This window comes from Pinus tabuliformis, chromosome 9 (genome assembly GCF_031772625.1).
Source record: "Pinus tabuliformis cultivar Carrire ecotype Pingquan chromosome 9, CPIR1, whole genome shotgun sequence".
Classification (NCBI taxonomy): Eukaryota; Viridiplantae; Streptophyta; class Pinopsida; order Pinales; family Pinaceae; genus Pinus; species Pinus tabuliformis.
Window position 1 is genome coordinate 9,972,100 of NC_142307.1, and position 23,033 is coordinate 9,995,132.

Consider the following 23,033-nt stretch of genomic DNA (forward strand, 5'->3'; position numbering starts at 1 on the left):
AAAACAACCATGGAACAGGAATATGAATCAATAATCAGGAAAAACACTTGCGAACTAGTTGAACTTCCTAAAGGAAAACAAACCATAGGTTGTAAATGGTTATACAAACCGAAGATTAATGCAGATGAAACCATAGAAAAATTAAAAGATAGATTCGTAGCAAAGGGGTATTCACAAAAAGAAAGTATAGGCTATGAAGAAACCTTCACCCCTGTAGCTAAACTAAACATTATCAGAATGTTAATTGCTTTAGCTACAAAGAAACATTTTGATGATACACCAACTAGATGTAAAGTCTGCATTTTTAAATGGAGAACTAAATAAGGAGGTTCATTTAGAGCAACCTGAAGGGTTTTTCCAGAAAGGGAAAGAACATTTAGTCTGTAGATTAAATAAAGCACTTTATGGACTAAAGCAAGCACCTAGGGCTTGGTATGAAAAGATTAACTCATTTTTTCTACAAGCTGGCTACAACAGAAGCAAAAATGACCCTAATCTTTACACCATGCAAGATGAACAAGGGCGCATAGTGATGATTTCTCTATATGTAGACGATTTTATCATTACAAGTTATGCTACATATCTAATCAAAGAAATCAAGCAACAAATATCACAGGTATTCGAAATGAAACACCTTGGAGAATTAAGACACTGTTTGGGTCTTGAGATCTGGAGAGATTCAGGACAAACATTTCTGTGCCAAGGAAAGTATGTCAAAGGCCTGTTAGAGAGATTTAGGGTGGATCAGTGTAAGCCTACAGTAGTACCATTACAACAGAACATCAAACTGCAGAGTGAAGATGGCTCAAAGGAGGCAGATGTAACACTTTACAAACAGCTAGTTGGGAGTCTAATCTACCTAACCACCACTAGACCAGATTTGGCTTATGCAATCAGTGTGCTAAGCCAATATATGTCTGAGCCACTTGAAAGCCATTGGAATGCAGTGAAAAGTGTTTTGAGGTATCTACAAGGTACTGTAGATTACGGTATTATTTACACTGAATCTTCTGATGTTAGATTGACATGATTTGCATATTCAGATTGGGATAGAAATGTAGATGATCGTAGATCCATAACAGGTTATGCATTCATCATTGGATCCAGGGTGATCACATGGAGCAGCAAGAAGCAGAACACAGTCTCCTTGTCCTCAGCAAGAAGCAGAGTATCAAGCCATGTGTGCAGCAATGTGTGAGGTAGTTTGGTTGCGGAGACTTCTCCAAGATGTCAGGGAAGAACAAATAGACCCAACAAAAATCAGATGCGACAATCAGAGTTCAATCAAACTTTCTAATAATCCGGAGTTCCACAAAAATACTGAACATATTGATACACAATTCCACACTTCGTCAGAGAGAAAGTGAAATCTAAATAAATCCATTTGGTATATTGTAATACATGTGATAATGTTGCAGACATTTTCACTAAGCCTCTTGGCAGGATTAAGTTTGAAATGTTTAGGGAAATGTTAGGCATATTTGTGAACACCTTCTCCATTAAGGGGGAGTGTTGAAGATAATGGAGAATATCCTAGAATAGTGTAAGTTGGTTTACATTACCTCAGGATAGGAATTAGTTTCTATTTCTTAAGTTATTGTTCTAACTTCCCTAAAACCATGATTACTATATAATGTGTGATGTGCATGAACAATGTAGAGCGTTCTGCAGAGCCAGACTCTCCTGGTTCATATTCTCTTTCATAAAGCTGATTAGTGGGTTTCATTTCATTTAATACAAAACATTGCATTTTTATCAAGTGTTAGAGATAATGGAGAATATCTTAGAATAGTGAGTTGGTTCACCAGAACTCATGATAGGAATTAGTTTCTATTTTTTAGGTTATGGTTCTAACTTTCCTAAATCTGTGATTACTATATATTGTGTAAAGTATATGAGCAATGTAGAACCTTCTGCAAACCCAGACTCTCCTGGTTCAGGTAGAGTTGACCATTGGGTTTCATTTCTTTTAATATACAACATTGAATTTTTATCCATTTGTACAGATAATTGATGATAAATGATACAGTTGAAAATAATTAATATTATTTTGTATTAATGGAGAAATGGTTACACAAGTTGTAACGTATCTCCTTAGTTTAGGATTTGTTCCTAGAGTTTAGGAGTTTGCTTGCAACTCCCTGAGTTCTAGTGATGTACTTAATGATGTAATTTCTCATTTGATGAAGGTAGAGTGTATGGAGAGAGTTCTCCTTGTTTGAGTGCAGTCTCCAGGTGCAGTACTCACCTGTGAGCTGTAACTCCTTCTTTTTCAATTCAAGTTTGATTTTTATCTTGGTATCAAAGCACAGAGTAGGGACAACCTTAATATTTTTTTTAGAATGTATCATTGATTACAGAACTGTAGTGGCGGTGGAGTATATAGAAGCATTCGTAGAATCAAGTGGACTGCAGTAACACCTGAAGACAGGTCTTAGATGACTGATCATCTCTGAGCGGAAAATAGTGTTGGCGCGGTTTCTTCGCAAACAGTCACGCCATTTTTGAGCGGAAGAAAGGGTTGTCGCGGTTTATTAGGGAACATTCGCACCATTTGGCGCAGTTTTGAAAGCTATAGTCGCGCCAATGCACCAGAAAGTGCTATTGGCGCGGAAAATCAAGCCTGAATCACGCCAATTTTGTAAGACGCGTAGATTTTGTTTTCGGCGCGAGTATTTCACTGTCGAGAAGCGCCAGCCTCTTTTTCTGTGGAAAATTTGCAATTTTGCAGATCGACCTTGCTCAGTGGTGGCACTTTGAAATTCCTGATCTACTCGGTGGCAGCAGATCGGATTTGCCCGGTGGTGGTGCATTGGAGTTCCTGATCTACTCGGTAGTAGCAGATCGTATTTGCCTGGTGGTGGCGCATTGGAGTTCCGGATCTGTTCGGTGGCAGCAGATCGGAGTTGCCCGGTGGTGGCGCATTGGAGTTCCTAATCTACTCGATGGAAGCAGATCGGATTTGCCTGGTGGTGGTGCATTGGAGTTCCGGATCTGTTCGATGGCAGCACATCGGAGTTGCCCTGTGGTGGTGCATTGGAGTTCCGGATCTACTCAGTGGCAGCAGATCGGATTTGCCCGGTGGTGGCGCATTGGAGTTCCAGATCTGTTTGGTGGCAGCAGATCGGACTTGCCCGGTGGTGGCTCATTGAAGATACAAAATTTTTTTCCTCAGCAAAACAAAGGTTCGGATCTCGTATGTGGTGATTTTTTTAGTGTATCCTGAAAGTGTACAGTTGGATAGACTTATTCATCAGAGGATCAGAAATTTTATCAATCCAATATGAATAACAGTATAGAATCGTATCTCCACGAGTCTGGAAAACTCGATTGATCAAATTTCACCAACTGAAAATTCAAGATGCAAACTTTACTTGAAAGTGCAAATGCGTGGTCGATCGTTACAGGAAATGAGCTGAGATCAGGATCAGCCACACAAGAACAAGATTGGGATAAAAGGGAGACAAAAGCAAAGGTCATATTGAAGATGTCCGTCAAGGACAATGTTATCCCACATATTAGAGATTGTAAATCGGCCACTGACATTTGGACGACGATCAAAAACCTATACCAGACGCAGAATACAAACCGTGTCTTGTCACTCAAAGGCAAGCTGTTTGCATTAAAGATGGAGGAGAATGAGTCTGCTACTGGATTCATTGCTAGAGTCAAAGACCTGAAGGACAGATTGGGAGATATTAGAGAGAAAGTTTCCGATTCAGATCTGGTCACGATCACGTTGAACGGAATGACTAATGAATACTAGATGTTTATCACAGGGCTGTCAGCAAGGGAGAAAGCCCCTTCATTTGAAGAGCTGACAGGGATTCTGATACAGGAAGAAGAGCGACGACAAAATTTGAAATCACAGAGCAATGACATTGCTCTGATGGAAAAAAGGAGATAGTATATAGGGAAGCAGCATTAGCAACCGCAACAACAGTAGAAAGGAGGCAACACATTTCAAAAGAGACCGTTTAAAGGTATGTCTGCTAATAATTTTCCCAGCAAGAAATGTTTTTACTGTGGAAAACCTGGTCATCAGATTAAAGATTGTTATAAGAGGCAGGCAGACGAAGGAAGAAACAAACAGAGAAAACATAAGGGTTACTTTGTTAAGGAAGAAGAGGAACATAGCCACGAACTTCGACTGTTTATAGTCGATTGTGCTCTTTCAGCTTCAAAGGGAGATGAGGACGACATATGGTATGTTGACTCGGGTGCATCCTCACATATGACTGGTAAGAAGAATTGGTTTGAATTTCTTGAAGAAACTTCATGTGGGTCGAAAATCTATTTAGGAGATTATAGTGGACATGAGATCAAAGGATATGGTGACATTCTTGTAAAATTACCTAGCAGTGACATTAGAAACCTTAAAAATGTATTGTATGTTCCAGGAATTAAGAAAAATTTGGTCTCTGTCTCAATGATTACTGATTAGGACATGCAAGTTCAATTCTTCAAGACTAACTGTGTCATTAAGGATAGCCAGATGGAAACAATTGCAACAGGAGTGCGCGTGGGGAGCCTGTACAAACTAGATGTGAAGAGTATGCCACAACAAGCAATGGTTGCAGCTGGATCGACAGCCGAAAATCTCTAGCATCAGAGATTCAGCCATCTTAATCTGCAAGACCTCATCCTACTTCAGAGAAAAGGTATGGTTGATGGACTCCCTGTTGTCCATAATATTAAGCTGGATTGTGATGGATGTGCATTAGGGAAAATGCATAGAGAAGAGTTCCCTTTGCATGTTAATAGAAAGGAAAGAGACATATTAGAATTGGTGCATACAGACCTCTGTGGACCTATGCAAACCAGGTCATTAAGAGGAGCATATTACTTTCTCTTATTTATAGATGATTGCACTAGATTTTCATGGATATACTTTCTGAGTAAAAAGAGTCAAGCTTTGCAGTATTTTAAAGAGTTTAAATCCATGGTAGAAAACCAGACAGGAAAAAGGATACAGGTTAGGAGAGTTCATGGATTTCTGCAAGCATCATGGGATTGTGCAACAGTTTATAGTGCCCCACACTCCACAGCAGAATGGAGTGGCAGAACGGAAGAACAGAACTCTTGTGGAGTGCGCAAGGAGCATGCTTCAAGGTAAGGGTCTATCAAATGGTCTTTGGGCAGAAGTTATTAACACTACTGTGTATTTAAAGAATAGGAGTCCTACTAGATGTCTAGGCTTCAAAACCCCTTTTGAAGCATTGTTTGGATTCAAACCAGCAATGAGTCACTTAAGAATATTTGGGTCAAAAGCGTATGCTCATATACCTAAGGCAGATATGAAGAAGTTAGAACCTGAAGCCTTGAAATATATATTTGTTGGATATGGCACTGAGTTCAAGGCATATAAGTTATTTAATCCTGTGACTCACAAGGTTTTTGCAAACAGAGATGTCATATTTCATGAACAAGTTGAAGAAGGAAAGAATGACTCAAATAGTGATTGGCACATTCCATTGCTATTGGAAGAAAATAGTGAGGAAGATGAAGAGCAGGAGGAGAAACAAGAAGAAGAAGTAACAGACAATGTAATCAATGAAGATGCAAGCCCGGAAAAGGCTGAAATAGACAGAATTGAGGTAAGTCCCCTACCAAGGAGATCAGGTAGGAAGACTCGAATATCATCTAAATTGAAAGACTATGCATTAATGTCAAAGATTTTAAACATTTTAGAACCTGCAAACTATGAGGAAGCAAGTAAATCTGATGCATGGAGGGCTGCAATGTATGAGGAAATAGAATCAATAAATAGAAAGCATACTTGGGATTTGGTTGAATTACCTGAAGGTAAAACCCCCATAGGATGCAAATGGCTGTATAAACCAAAAGTAAATGTAGATGGGAGTATAGAGAAACTTAAAGCTACACTGGTAGCAAAGGGTTACTCATAGAAAGAGGGAATAGATTTCGATGACACCTTTGCTCCTGTAGCCAAATTAAACACCATTAGAATGCTAATTTCCTTAAAACACCAGTTAGATGTTAAGTCTACATTTCTGAATGGTGACTTTAAGGAAGAAATTTATTTAGTACAGCTTGAAGGTTTTGTGAAAAAGGGGTAGGAACATCTTGTGTGTAAATTGAAAAAGGCACTTTATGGTTTAAAACAGGCACCCAGGTCGTGGTATGAGAAAATTGACTCATTTTTTGTACAACATGGCTTTCATAGGAGCTTGAATGATCCAAATCTGTATACCAAGTTTAATAAACAGAGGAAAATTATTTTGATTTCTTTGTATGTAGATGATATGATCATAACAGGGAATGCTAACAATTTGATCAAAGAAATCAAACAATAGATGTCACAAGTGTTTGAGATGAAATATCTAGGAAACCTTCATTATTGCTTGGGATTGGAGGTATGGAGAGACTCTGGACAAACTTTTCTTACTCAAGGGAAGTATGCCAAAAGCTTGCTGGAAAGGTTCAGAATGGAGCAGTGCAGATCAGTAGCAACACCGTTACAGCAGAATTTAAAGTTGAGCAGTGACGATGGTACTAAAGAGGTGGATGCTACCATGTAGAGACAGCTAGTTGGCAGTTTGATATATCTGACTACAACTAGACCAGATTTGGCATACTCTGTTAGTGTGTTGAGCCAGTTCATGTGAAAACCACTCGAAAGTCACTGGGTCGCAGCAAAAAGTGTGTTGAGGTATCTTAGTGGTACTAGTAATTATGACATTTTGTAACTCACACTTCTGATGTTATTCTAGCAGGTTTTTCAAATTTTGATTGGGCAGTTAACTTGGATGATCGAAGATCTATCACAGGTTACGCATTCAGCATTGGATTCGGGGTCATAGCATGGAGCAGTAAAAAGCAGCACACTGTAGCTCTATCTTCATGTGAAGCTGAGCCACATGTGAAGCGTTGAGAAGACTTCTCAACGATGCAGGAGAAGAGCAGAAAGAATCAACTATTATCAAAACCGACAACCAGAGTACCATCAAGCTTGCATACAATTTAGTCTTTCATAAAAATACTAAGCATATCGATACTCAAGTTCATTTTGTTCGAGAGAAACAACAGTCAAAAGAGATATGTGTTGAATATTGTAAAACTTGTGATAACATGGCTGCTATTTTTACTAAGCCTCTTGGGCGTGTAAAGTTTGAATTGTTGCTAGGAGTTCAAGATAATCCTTTCTCCATTAAGGGGGGGAGTTGAAAATAATTAATATTATTTTGTATTAATGGAGAAATGGTTACACAAGTTGTAATGTATCTCCTTAGTTTAGGATTTGTTGGTAGAGTTTAGGAGTTTGGTTGCAACTTCCTGAGTTCTAGTAATGTACTTAATGATGTAATTGCTCATTTGATGAAGATAGAGTGTACGGAGAGAGTTCCCTTTGTTTGAGTGCAGTCTCCACCTGTGAGCTGTAATACAATGCCCCTACTTCAGATGTTTGGTCTTACAAGGTCATTCTCTTTCTTTTGACAGGTTGCATGCCATCCGACAACAGAAAGCTTGCTGGTTTGTTCCAGAAGGTAACTGAAACTAAACGAAATACAAATCCCAATCAGTTTCAAATATTTTATTATATTATAACAATCCAGCACTGCACGCCGCAGATATGCACAAGCCATTTCAAGAGCCCACAATGGCTCTGTGCCAGCGCTAGCGAATTGATCAAACGAATACTTCATCCCAATCCCCAGACTGTAAGTGAAACCATCGGTTAGAGGTTTGATTAGCGATATTTATTTGCATGGTATATTTTGGAATTTGATGTAAATCCGTAATCCCGTTTGATTTTACAGTGTTCGTTAATATACCGAGCATAACCATAGCAGGAATAGTAAAGGACGAGTGGTTTAGTCATGGCTCTTCACGAGCGAAGTTTGGGAGGACGACACTAGTTTGGATGATGTGGATGTTGCATTGGCTAGTTTGGATGATGTGGATGTTGCATTTATAGGCTCGCAGGTACTTTCTCAATATATAAACAGTCGCAACTTTTTAATTATTTTGTGAACATGACTTACAGGCTAGCTACACCATTCAGTTTGCATCATCTTTCATTTAAAATTCTTACACGGAGGTACGCCCTGGCCGTTAACAAATTCCAAAAGTACATATTCGAATCCGATCCCATGATTGTCACTGCAGCCTTTTGAGAGGTGTAGATTTGTTTATTTGCCTCGTAGATTACACGTCGTTTTTATCCATGGACCACGTTGTCTCCACTCCATCTGTCCCCATATGATTATGTCTCTCTACGAGGGCCCCTGGAATTGACAGTCAGAACCTTACCGAGCACAACCCGATATATCTGAAGCCGATTATTGATACAAACAAATTGCGTTATCGATTTTCAGCGATATCCCATAGCCATTCATTCATTTTTATGCTCTACTAAATTGGCGTAAATGTCCACTTCTATTTCGGCATAAATGCCTCTTGTCCAAGTTGGTCCGTTTAATTTTTCTAACAAATGCTTGATTCTATGGCATCTATATCATCAGGTTTGAATGTTTTTCATTTAGAGAATATGCATCTCTATATACGAAGCTTTATATAACTTTGTCATTATATTGTTTTATTATTCTATGCCTCATGTTTAAAACTATTATTTATATCAGTCTGAATGCTGACCTTTATATGAACAGGGGCCACAAATGGTCAGGGAAGAAACAGGACCAACTATGATTAACGCTTTTCAGTTAATGACAATGTCATCAAGTCTTTGATCTCTCTGGCTTCTTTGAGGAAGAGGTATGCTCATTGCTACGTGGCTATTCATTATTGTTACAATAGAATGAAGCATCACCTCTGTTGGACATGTACGTTGAGTTCATCCCCTTCCGGGGCATCAGATAAATGGTCATTATATCAATGGAAACATTATAGTCCATGCAAACCTGCATTCTCAAGATTAATCTATTGTAATGTTAACTTTAATTTAGATTACGTAAATTATGATTTTGTTTTTTATTTTTATTTATAAAATTTAGGCTAATGATTGATTGTTCCATATCAACATTATATATCAAAATCAATTATGTAATCTAGTGAGAACTCAACCCCACACAAACTAATTGATCTATTAATTTATTTTTCATAGGTCACACATTAATTATATATTCACTTCATTCTTTTCTATTGCATAAGATAAGATAAATTGTCATTATTTAACTCCTTATGTTAGTTGTGTTTTTAACCAATTTGTAATCTCAACTGAATGGAAGATTTATAATCCATATAAATTGCATTCCATGTAAATTTGCATTCCCAATATTAATCTACTACAATGTTAATTTTGTTAAAAATAGTTGAAAGCACTCATATAGCACTCATATATTTCACACAAAGGCGTATGCGCTTAGCACACACACACAATTTACATTCAAAGATTATTTTAATATATAGAGTTTCTCAGATCTAACTTATTCCTAATTTAGAAAGAGAGATTGAGAGAATTTCTCAACCATCTCAAACCAACATCTCAAATAGAGGATGTAAGCATCAACTCCAACATCCCCTCTTAATTCTTACATTACATAAATTTATTGAAATCATCCACAAACAACAAAATACACAATCATTCTTTAACTAGTTTACAACTTATCAGTATAGACTCCATCAAGTTGCCTCATAACCCTTGTAAAGGTGTAGTTGGCAAGTTGGATTCCCAAGTTTGACTCCTAAACTCCTGAATCAAGGACCTCACGAAGTCAATTACTGAACAACGTCCCAAGACATCGCATAACATCATTAAAAGACCACTCCTATGTCTTCACCGAATGAGGGATCCTTCCCTAGATCCACAACCACCATACTATCTGGATAACCATCCATGTTGAGCCTTTTCACTGAGTTTTTTTAAAAAAATTTAAGAGGTTCAAATTCTTCATTGAATTCATCATCATAATTCAATGGATATTCATATGTGGCTATATTCACTGATTCTTTCCCTTTTAACAGATCACTGGCATGACTTCTGCAATTCCACGTTGTATGCCCAATTTTTCTGCAATAGTAGCATTCAATTTCACTTTTGTTTGCATTTTTATTTGTCATCCTTGTCTTTGTAAACAATGTGTTTTCTATTGGAGAGTTCTCTTCTGTATCCTCCGGTTTTAGTCTCTTTTCTTCTGCGAGAAGTGCTGCAATTGTCTCATACAATTTTTGTGAAGACATTTGACTCAAAGTGAAGACAACATTACTATAACTTGAATGAAGACTATTTAGTAGTATTGCTTTAGCATCTTCATCCTCCACCTTAGCACCTGCTTAAGCTAATTGTCTTATAAGAGACATTAAATTATTTACACGAGTGGACATAGATGTCTCTTAATTCATTTTCAGTCTAAATAATTGCAATTTTATGGAAAATTTTGCATTTGTAGCTTTTACACCAAATAGCTGAGTCAAATGTTCCCATATTTCCTTATATGGTTCAGTGAGATCTACAAGATATAATTGCGAATCTGAAAGAGCAAGTCCAATAATGGAATTAGCTTTGTCATCTTTATTTTTCCATTCAATTAATTGTTTAGCCTTTGTAGGTGCTACTTTTGAACCATTCACTATGCCCCATATATTTTTCTTCATTAATTGCATTTGAATTTTTACTTTCCATGAAGGGAAATTTGCACCACTAAATTTTTCTAAAACCATGAACTCCATGATGAAAGAAGAAAACAAAATACCTTTTTAACCTTTCTGCAATTTAAAAATGCTTCCACTGCTTTGTGAAAATTGCACACCACTTTCCCTTGCAACGAGCTCCTCCTCTAATAGCAGATACGCCACATGACTAATCTGAATCCAGCAATGACATGCATGATAATGCCTTTATAGACCTAGAAATTGGAACAAAATAGAAGTCACGTGAATGCGTTGAACAAACAACAACCTCATGAACACTTCACCAGCTCACTCATGTGTATGGCTCGCTGCCTCTGCTCAGTGTTTCGTATTGTGAGTCTGTTCATTCTACCCTTGGATTAAATTACCGGCCGATGATAATGCAAACTCGATTCAATGCCTTACATAGCAACGGGGAATATTTTGCAGCCGCAACTATGAATATCCATTCCAAAAATTTGCAGAGATAAAGAGTGACACAATAAAGAGATTAGTGAACACATTAGTGCAGCGGCTTTCGTATTCCCTAGCAGGAAAGGTGATGGCTATCATTCGCAATAAAGAGATTAGTGAACACATTAGTGCAGCGGCTTTCGTATTCCCTAGCAGGAAAGGTGATGGCTATCATTCGCAATAGTCACACCAGTCGTCAATGCACATGCCTCACCAATTTTTTTTTCCATGCTCACCGCACCAACTCTCAGGTTGTATCGTCGCTCCAAAACACAGTGTTTTCTCACAGATTCACATCACAAACACTAGTGTTCATAATACGCATAATTCACAGAGATTTCACTCTACTGCTCACACATCTCAAGAGGTCATACAACTCCACTTTGTCTCACCTCTCCCATAATCCCAGTGAAGGTCTCACGCTTTGATACCATGTTAAAAATGGTTGAAAGCACTCATATATTTTACACAAAGGTGTATGCACTCAGCACACACGCACTTTACATTCATAGATTACTCTAATATATAGAGTTTCTCAGATATAACTTATTCCTAACTTAGAAGGAGAGGTTGAGAGAATTTCTCAACCATCTCAAACCAACATCTCAAATATAGGATGTAACCATTAACTCCAACAAATTTTAATCTATATAATCTAAATTATGATTTCAAAAGTTATTTATATAAAATTCAGGCAGAGAAGTAAAGACTGCTCAAAGTTAACTATTGACTTATTATTTTGAAATTAAACACAATTATATATATATATATATATATATATATATATATATATATAAAAAGAATGAATATATAGAAAATTTAACCATTAATTTTATCCAAACTCCTTTATATACTTCTTGAATTGAATTTGCTTCATTTTAGGGAAAAATTTAAGGATAGAAATTCATATTAAAATTTAGAAACGTGGGCGAATATTACTAGTCCCTAATATGCAAACTATAAAATATTTGGAGATATACATTTAAATTTCTATTGATTTTATATATCGTGTATATAAAATTTGATTGATCTTTAAGATAAAATAATTTTATGCTACAAAATTTGGGCAAATCATTTTTAGAAAAAATAGAAATTGGTGAATCTTTTTTTTTGGAAAAAGCTTGGAAAATTAGCCCACTTGCGAATATTAGCCCCTAAAAATTTCCATGCTCTATTTTCGTTAGATACCTTAGTTGTTGGAAAGGTAAATGTGAAAATTAATTGCTGGAAATGTGATTGTGAATTAATGGGATAGGCCATCGCTGAGCAGCATATGAGATTCACATCCATGTTTCCCGCTAAAGTGATTATGCACAAAATTCAGGAAATGGTCAAAGCCTTGGGGTTTCAAGTGGAGAGAAAGAATAGAAAGGTTTGTAATTAACATTTTCCCATATATGTAAACATCTGATGTTCTTTCAGTCATGGAACCCACAATGTTAAGAAGTGTAAAAAATATGAACCAAAAAATGTTAATATCCCTTGAATTTGGAATGTACAATTCTAAGTATCATTCAAATCTTAACACTATTGTTTCAGCTAACGTTGCTGCATGTGGATCCGAAGTATAAGGAGATGAATGGACATACAGAGGCGAATGAGAGAGTTTTGGTAGGATGGAAGGTATTGAAGTCTTATTTAGCTGAACTTAACTGATTGTAAATTTTGTTAACTAATCCTTCAGCATATATTGTAACATTAGTAGATTAGAATTAATAGCTTATGTAGTTTTCTGATTATACATAGGAAAATCACCAACAAATATGATTTGGTAACTATATTTGGTTGTATAAATACTTTATTATTGCACTCAATAAAATATGCATTTCTTGGTGGAGTTCATCGGGCCTGTAATAGTGGTATCAGAGCGGCGAGACATTGGAGTAATGATCCACCCTTTACCGTTAAATTCCATTGGCATTCACATGTGAATGCGTGATGTGGATGATGTAGCCGTGGATAGAGCAACATAAGATGTGGCAGGTGGAATTGATATGGTTTATGATATCACCAGTTGGCGGCATTTGAAACCACTTTGGGTACCCCCTACTAAATGTGGGCTGTCGATTTATGCGCTGAGTGGTTTTCTTCAAACTGCCTCCTGGGACCACACACCGCGCTAACGTACGAAAACTTTTGTGCCACCATATGTCGTTTTATCCGTTGAAGCGGTCCCAACTGTTGATTGAAATGGCACATGTGTTATTCTGATTTGTAACCCCACCAATTGCAAGTTGTCCCGACCAATTGCGACATCTATTGTATGTCGTAAATTTTTACTAACTATTTTGAAAACTGTTAATTGATGAAGTTTTAAATGGTTGAATTTCGTGAAATTTTTATCTATTGCAAAGGCCTTTCCACAGGACTGTTGATCACATACGAGATACTTTTAGTTTTTATGGACACTGACAGTTCATCCAATTTTTTTTTTTTTTTTTTTTTTCATTTAAAAATGGCATCCATAATTTTGTTAGATGGCGTTGTACTTTCTCGGAAAGAAAATTACCCATAATGGATAAGAACGTTAAAGAGTGCATTGATTTTTAATGATTTGTGGCAAGATATTTTCCAAGGGAAGAAAGATAAAGTCAGTAAAGAAATTGCACCAGAAGCTCCAGAAGATGAAAAACAAACAATGTGTTATCTGGTATATCAAGAACAATAAAGCTTATGTTATGATTACAACATCAGTTTCAGAAGAGGTAAGAAGGTACACTCATTCCTATAATACAACATGTGCAACATTAGAAATTTTAAAGGAAATTTATGATTTATTTCAGTTGTTATTGAAGTTATTTAATTTGGAGATGAAGTACAATGATCCAATGAAATTAACTTCTGAAATAAATTTATTTTCCATGATATAGAATCCACGGGTGCTAAAGTAGATTTACAATTCACTACCTTCATCAACGCCCTACACCCTGCATACTCTCACTACGTGAAATCTGTCCAAGCTAGTAGATAATTAAAGGATATTACTTTTGATAACTTAGTAAATAAAATTGCAGAAAGAGAAAAGAACTTTGTGAAGAAAGAGTTTTTTTCTACTACTATTATAGAAACTTGTGTCATGCACAAAAGGAACATAAATCACAAAATGAGTATGCCAGAGGTGGAAAGAATCCCATAGGACAAGGTAGAAGGCACTTTAGAGGGGGGGGGTGGGGGGAACAATAACAACAATCAGGGTGATAGACAATAAAATGACCAAACATAGAAGAATTTTCATTTTAAATCAAATAAGAAATGTTATAGGTGTGGCAAAATTGGTCATAGTTCAATTAATTGCAGGGTTCCTTGGGAGAAGATTAATAATGAAAAGAAAGAGCCAATTAATGACAAGACAAAGAAACCACCTTTTGACAAAAGTAAAACAAATGAATCTTCTCATTATATAGTTTCTCACTGCAATTTCAATATTGATAATGTTTTTAATACTGCATTTTCTTCATCAGAGGACACTTGGATCTTAGATTCAGGTGCCATTTGACATACGACATCCTGGAAAGATATTTTTGAAAGTTTCAGTGATAATTTTGATGGTGTTCTTTATTTTGCTGATAAGTCTGAAGTTAAACCATCAGGAATTGTATCAATTAGATTAAACATTGCACATTTAGCAGATTACATATTGAAGGATGTTCTTTATATTCCCCAATTTCATAGGAACTTAATGTCCCTCATTCAAATTAGACAACAAGGACATTTAATCCATATTTTCGATGGCATAATTGAAATTTGCAGAGAAAGTAATAATTCAATAATTATGACCCAGATGCGGGTGCTTATTCAAGTCATTAAACATGCAGCACACCACGACACCATCGACGCTGACGGATGACAGGCATGTGTACTCGGAGGTCCAGGATGGTGGTTATCAGTTAATGTTCAGGCAGGTGACTGCACTTTGGATCAGGCCCGAGGAGAATTTGCATTCAAGGCGAGCATGGCAGCTCTGTCCTCGATGCGAACCAGGTTAATGGCTGAGCGTCATACTCTCGCGGTGGTAAATGTCTCTGTTCTTTATATTGTGCAATCTATGCCAATTCATGGCCAAAGCTCCTCTGTCGATGCTTGTGATATGAGCAGGGATCCTCTCGCCTCCAGTGTTCTCAGGCTCGAACGGCTTTTCGGGTCTCTGGATTTGAGCACCATGCCGCGCAGTAGGGGAGTTCCGAGACGAGGGGGTCGGTCTGGCATAAGAGCCAGCCCTGCTTATGCGGATTTGCAGCCTGTAGCCCCAATTGCATCTGTTCCCCCCTCTTCCCCGAGTTCGGATCAGGAAAGACTTGTCCCGCAAGGCACTTATCAATCCTTCCATCTCAGGTTCCCGAGCCGGCTTATCAGACCAGAGGTGATGGTCAATTTCACTGTGTATATTTCTGAGGAGGAGCCCTGCACCCCCAGTTCGACTTCCCCTGCTTCCACAAGCGCTCAGGAAAGTGGCATTCTCCTGGGGGATATGAATGGATTGGTCTACAGAGCTGATTGTCTCGAAGAAGCCCCGGTTCAGGAAGACCCTCCGCCATCCAATCCTGCTATGGAAAAGGAAACGACCAGCGACCACTCTCAGCATGGCTTTGGCTGCCTTCACCTGGTCACTAACTCTCATGGAGAGCCGATTCTGAATGAGGAAGGGTATGTCACTTGGCTAGCCTCACCAAGTCCGGAGAAAGAGGAGAAGCAAGCGCCGCCCAGCCAAGCGGTCTAATCTTCAACGGGTGCATATGTCAAGCTTTTTTGTACTTGTGTCGGTGATTATGCAACTATTTCATCCTGTTTGTTTCAGTCTAATGTCTCAGTCTATTTCTTCCTGTCTGTCTCAGTCTATTACAGTCATCCTTCTCTGTACTAGAGTCAGTTATGTTAACTGGTTTTGTCTAGTTATGATCCCTAGTGGTTATGGTAATTGCAGTCTAAGTCCAGTTAGTCAGAATGTCAGGATAAATCAGAACTATGGGGTGTTTTTTGTAAATCAGTTTGAACGGGTAGACAGTATGGTCTAGGTTTTATTGTATGAGGACTGGCCTCGGCCTCCTTGGAAGGTCTGAAATCCATGTACATATTTTTACTTTTTTAATATAGAACTAGTCTTTACTTAGAAAAAAAAAAAAAAATTCAATAATTATGACTGGTTTTGAAGAAGGTACGTTATTGAAATTGAATAGTAATTCATCTATTACACAACCTGCTACAAATTCAACTCTATCAGTGCAGCAAGATAATCTTTTGTCTTCAAGTTTATTATGGCATGCTAGATTTGGTCACATGAACTATAACAACATTAGAATTATGAAAGAGCAGGGCATTAAAGGTTTCTCCACTATTCCGAGAAAGATCACACCATGTGATGATTACATCTTAGGGAAATGCAATAAACAACCATTTCATGGTTCTGTTTCTAGATCTTCCAGAAAATTAGGTCTCATACATTTTGATGTATGTGCACATATGTTTGTACCAACTAGAAATGAAAATAAATATATACTCACCTTTATTGATGGCTATTTGAGAATGTGTTGGGTTTATCTTTTGAAGCAAAATTCACAAGTTTTTGATATGTTCAAAACATTTCATGCTATGTTTAAAAATGAAATTCAACATAATATTGGTATCTTAAGGACTGATAATGGAGGTGAATATACTAAAAACAAATTGAACTATATTTAACACATAATGGCATCAAACACCAAACTACTATTCCATATAATCCACAGCGAAACGGTGTTGCGTAGAGGATGAATATAACTTTTCTAACATGGTTATATCAATGATGTTTTTAAAAAATGTCAAATTAATGTTTTGGGGAGAAGCAGTACTATGTGCAGCATATATTAAAAATAGTTGTCCTTCTTATATCCTCAATAAGAAATCACCATATGAAGTTTGGTACAACAGGTTACAAGCAGTTCAACATTTTAATGTTTTTGGAACTACTTGTTATGCACTTAATCCTAAGAATCAAAGAAACAAATTAAATGCTAAAAGTCGAAAGTTTATTTTTCTAGGATATTTGAGTACTTCAAAATCATATATATTATATGATGAAGAACACAGAAAATGTATTCTTTCCAGAGATGTCATTGTTTTAGAATTTGATAGGAAACTTGCTCATTTAGAGAAATTCTCATCCAAGAAGTTTTATTTTGAATCTGAAAATACAGTTCCACATACTAAGGGGGGAGTTCCCATTCTAGATCAGTATGTTGGTTTTACATATTAATTTGAACTATAATATTGTTCTTGCAAAATCAAAAAGTGTTCTTGAAGAAATTCCTAAAGAACCTGCACTTTAGGATGAGGAGCCTTCACAACCACCTAAGAAATATTTGAGAAGATCCATTCGTATTCGCAAATTTCTAAGAAAATATGATGATTATGAGATAGGTAGTTCTTCTACAGGTAATGTTTCTCATAATTGTAATTATTCCACAATTAGTGAACCCAAATGTTTTGAAGAAGCTACTAATTGTCATGAATGGAAGGATGCAATGAAGAAATACTATGTTTCCCTTATTAAAAAGGACACATGGAGGTTGGTGGCTACTCCTACTGACATCAAACCTATTGGTTGTAAATGGGTATATAAAGTCAATTATAAAGGAGATGGTTCACTTGAAAAATACAAGGTTAGACTTGTAGCTACAGGATATGCTTAGAAGGAAGGTGTTGATTATATAGAGACTTTTTCTCCCAAAGTAAAATGGGGCACAATCAAAACTATGTTTTCTCTTGCAGCACAAAAAGGATGGAGGATACATCATATGGATGTGAAAATAGCATTTTTGAATGGATATTTGAAAGAGTATGTCTACATGTTTTAGCCCGATGGTTTTGTTGTTAACGGCAAAGAAAATAAGGTATGCAAATTGGTCAAGACATTATATGGATTGAAACGAGCATCTCGTGCTTGGTATGAAAAGTTAACTGAACACCTCTACAAGTTGAATTACAAATTTTTTGACCTAAATGATGCAAATTTATTTATAAAAAAGATTGAAATTTTTTTGTATATCTAGTTGTTTATGTTGATGATTTGATGATTACAGGGAACAATGATAGTTATATAGTGTTTGTTAAAATGGAGCTACAGAAAATCTTTGACATGACATATTTGGGCCTGTTGCATTATTATTTGGGAATTGAAGTTGCTCAATATCCCAAACACATTTTCATTTCTCAGAAGAAGTATGTTGGGCATCTATTAAAAATACATGGAATGCGGGATTGTAACCCTAATTATACTCCTATGAAGAATTATTTGAAACTTACTTCCAATGAAGGAAGTCCATTTGAAACTTACTTGTTGGAAGTTTAATTTTTTTAACCACTACTAGACTTGACATTACTTTTGTTGTAGGGACACTTTCAAGGTTCATGCATCAACCCTGTGAAGGTCATTGGAATGAAACAAAAAGACTGCTAGAATACTTGAAGGACACTCAATATTTTGGCATAAAATACTCCAAAGTTGCAAATTTCCATCTCACTGGATATTTAAATTCTGACTTTGATGGAGATAAGGAGAATAGGGTCTCTACTTCTGGTTATTTGATGAATCTTGGGTCAACAGCCATTAGCTGGAGGTCATGCAAGAAATTTGTACCTACTAATTCTACCATCAAATATGAATATGTTGCAACATATCATGCCACAAAAGAAATCATTTGGCTTCGCAAGATACTTGAAGACTTGTAGGAGAAGTAGAAAGATTCAACTCCTTTATTTGTCGATAATTATTTTGCAATTTAGCTGGCCAAGAATCCAAAGTTTCATGATCGAAGCAAGCACATTAACACCAAGGATCACTTGATTCAGCATTATGTCTAGGCCAAAGTTAGTCATCTAACACATTGTCCTACTTCAAAACAAATAGCAGATATATTCACCAAGGCACTAGGACGAGAAAAGTTTGAAAATTTCAGAATGATACTTCGCATGTCAAATGTCCCTTCCGAATAAGGGGGAATGTTAGCTAATCCTTACGGATATATTGTAACATTAGTAGATTAGAATTGATAGTTTAGGTAAGTTTTTTATTATAGTTAGGAAAACCACAAATAGTTATGATTTGGTAACTGTATTTCCTTGTATATATACTTTATGATTGCACTCAATAAAATATACATTTCATTGTGGAGTTCATCGGGCCTGTAATAGATTTTGGGAATTTTATTGAATTTACTGGCAAAAAAATGCTAATTGATTTCATTAGGTTTTTAGAATTTCAATCTATTCCCAAAAATCTAGAAGGAAGATAAGTATAGCCAAGCCCACTTATAAGAAAAACAATAAAATCTACAATGAAGATAAGCATACCAATAGTTAAATTGATAATGATGTGATGATTTTTTTGATTGATGGGGATTAGGTGTTTGAAGTAACACTGTGTTTGCACGTGGTAGAGCTCGAGAAATACATAGGCCAATCCAACAGTACTAAGAGATATCGAATATATTTATTGGTAACGTCGTTCATTTGTAAAATAAAATTATATATAGATTGTTTATCACAACTACAATTTAGTGAATGCATTTATGTATACAATTATCAAGTGATCTCAGTTTCTGAGGAGATGAAAATGTGTGGAGGGAAGGAAGGACTAGTGATCGTGGAGCTATCTATGAATAAATTTTTGATGGAGGGAGACCAGTAGTATTCAAACAATTTTTTTCCTCGAGAAAACCTTTTGTAGCTCACTGCAATCAACATTCTAGATTTCCTCACTGAAAGTTACATCGTTGAATTCAATTATCATATGTGTGTGGTTTTTGTTCGTTAACCTATTGTTTTATGACTCTTACAAATCATTTATTAAATAATTTTTTATGTTATTCATTAGGTTATTTTAAATGGGTGTAAATATAATACATTTAAATTATATTGCAATTAATAATAACAAAAATTAAAAAAAATAATTTTGTTTTTATTAATAAAATTATATAAAAATAAAAATAAAATAAATAATAATAAATGACATAAAATAAATAGTAATTATAATTATTAACAAAATATTTTCACTCCCTCCAATTACATAAAAATAAATAAAAAAAAAAATAATAATAATAATAATAAAATTAATAGTTATCTTTATAATTATAGTTAATAATTAATTCAACTTGAATTTATCTTGATTCTAGATCTACCAAGCGTTTAAAAGGATCAAATAAAAATAAAATAAAATAAAATAAAATATTTGTATTTATAATTAGAATTGATAATTAAACGAACCTAGATCCATCTTGACTTCGTATCTGCCAAGAGTTGAGAGGGATAATATATTTTGAGGTGTAAACTTATTTTAAAATAAAAAGAGATTTGATTCCTCTCCGCCATAGATCTAGGCTAGTTTAATTATTAATTGTAATTATAAAGATAATTATTAATTGTATTATAAAAATTTAATCATGATGATGATGATTAACGTCCACTAAGACCAATATGGTCTAGAGGACCTTAAAAAAGTAAAAGATTAGTTGAGAATCGTTAATATTTTACTTTTATGATAAAAAGAATAGAAGTGTTGAGAGATCACTATAGTTTTGTTGATTTAACAAGCCAAGAAGGTTGGTAGTGTGGTAAAGGTTTTGGAAATGAGAACGGATGTGAGTGAGAGTCGAGCAATCCAAAAGAAAGTGGTTTTCATCTTCAACCCTCTTAGTATTAAAAAGGCAATGAACTCTTTCATCCCAAGGTGTTTTGGGAATTAACCAATGCCTAGTTTCACTTTGAAGCTCATGAGAATTAGTTCTTGTCTTCGCAATGTCTATTTTCTTCTTAGCATCGGTTAAGACAAAAACGATAATTTTCGTTAGCATGATTGGGGTTGATCATCTCCTTATAATACCTTAGCTTCCTTTTTCCCTCTAGCTCCTTATCATCCCACAAATTACCCTTAAATTTGGAAGTAATAGTATTTTTAATATTATCCTTATTTTCCAAAATGATCTCCTTTGTTATCCCCCAATGGTTGATCCAACACTAGGCATCCTTATTCCGACCATGTTTGAGCCGAAGGTGTGGGTTTTGGCTAGAGTTTGAAGTAATTTTGGGGAACCTCTTGGCTTCCATGTTGAAAATTTTATTCTTATACATCAGATACCTAAACATATTCATGCTTTCAATGGGGGGAAGGGTAGCTTCAATCAAAAGGATAGGGTAGGGAGTATTTCCAATAATCTTGAGGTTGTAGCATATAAATTTCTTTTGGATCAACTCTATCTTCCTCCATGGTTTTCTATATATACTACAAGCCCAAACCTCACATCCGTATAAAATAACAAGGGGAGCGAGAGTCTCAAAGAGGAACTTTTATTTACTCCATACCCGAAGATTTGTCGACATACAATTGTTTTCAAGCTCATAACAAGCTTTCCAACCTCTTATAATCATTTTCTCAATGTTATAATTCTAGTTGAGCTGATGACGAATGTCAATACTTGAATATTTGTATGAATAAAACTTCCCCAAGTAATTGTTATCATAAATGAAATTATCAGAGTTGATATTTTTGGATTTAATAACCATGACTTTAGTTTTGTTGGTATTAATCATCATACCCATATTGGAGCAGTAATCATGGAGGATTCTAAGTTTCTTGTCAAAATCATCATGGCTTATGGCTAGAAGAACGATATTGTCAACCTAAAGCAGAAGAGTAATAATCATACCAGCCAGTTCGGGGCCATCACATTTTGCATCTTTCAAACATTCTTCTAGCTTATTAATTTAAATGCCAAAAAGGGTATGGGATAGGGGAAACCCTTGCTTAACTCCGATATTGCATTTAATTTCTTCAAACCAACCCTTGGTGGTCTTAAGATTGGAAATAACATTATTGTATGACCTAGTCATAGCAACCCTAAACCCGAGAAGAGCCATTATCTCTTCAAGTCTCTTCCATAGCTTATCCTGAAGAACTATGTCGGAAGCTTTTCTAAAGTAAAAATAATAATATAAGAGATCATTTTTACTATTGTGACATTCCTCGACAATGATCCTAAGTGTAACAAGATGGTAAATTGTTGAGTGATGTCTCATAAAACCAATTTTCCCTTTAGCTCTTTTACCATGGATTTCAAGCTAGAGACCAATATTCTTTTCCAAAATGAGCCTATACAGTTTGGCTAAAATGTATCTAATCATAATGGTCATGTAGTTAGAGGGAACATTTTATCTCTACTTTTAAAGATATGCACAATACGACTTCACGTCAAATGCTTAGGGAGGTTGTGTTTCACCTCCAAATTGAGGAGTTCATGTATATGAAGGATGAGGATAGAAATTCCCATTTTGAAAATTTTAGCTTGGTATCCTTCAATATCCCTAGCTTTCCCATAATTGAGTTTCTTAATCCCAAATTCCATGTCTTCCAAAGAAAATATACCCTCCTCTATATAAGTGTTTAATGTGTCTCCCATGGTGTCTGGGGATCCATAAGGATTCTTAAGATATATATCCCAGTTCTTTAAGGGGAATTATTTTATTTTATTTCATCAACAGGTATATTCCTCCAAAATTTTCTAGGCTCAAATTTAGAAAGGTGAAGAAGATACTCTTGCCTCTTATTTATATAGGGCCTTTTCTTCCTTTTCATAAGAGCTTTGTACATACTTATTTTTTTCAATCTTTACCATTTTGTTAGGAGCATCTCTAATCACATTCCTTGAAATTTTACAATCATTATGATACCAAGGGTTGGAAGTTCTATTATTATTTTTATACAACACCTCAGTAGAGAATTTGTTAAAAGGATTTTAGTAAAGTTGTTGACCACTTTCAAAACTAGAAAGGTTGACCACATTTTTTTTAACCATGTTGGATCGGTAACTTGTTGGAGTGATGTGGGTTAGGCCCAGACTAAAACCTTTCGGCTGCCACTATATTACCAAGAGTATATCCAATCTGCCTATAAGATGAATATACCATGAATATATGGCCCAGCAAGAACTAAGACGTCTCGT

At 35.8% G+C, this 23,033-nt stretch overlaps 1 protein-coding gene and 1 pseudogene across 1 annotated transcript; both read left to right on the forward strand.

The window, feature by feature from the left end:
• The first annotated feature begins 3,361 nt into the window (after positions 1–3,361).
• On the forward strand, positions 3,362–3,766 carry LOC149146862 (uncharacterized). Its single transcript, XM_089441646.1, has one exon. It carries the CDS (start codon positions 3,362–3,364, stop codon positions 3,764–3,766), a length of 405 nt encoding a protein of 134 aa, XP_089297772.1.
• A 4,909-nt stretch (positions 3,767–8,675) lies between these two features.
• LOC149146863 (CBL-interacting protein kinase 17-like) lies at positions 8,676–12,720 on the forward strand (annotated as a pseudogene).
• The last annotated feature ends 10,313 nt before the right edge of the window (positions 12,721–23,033 follow it).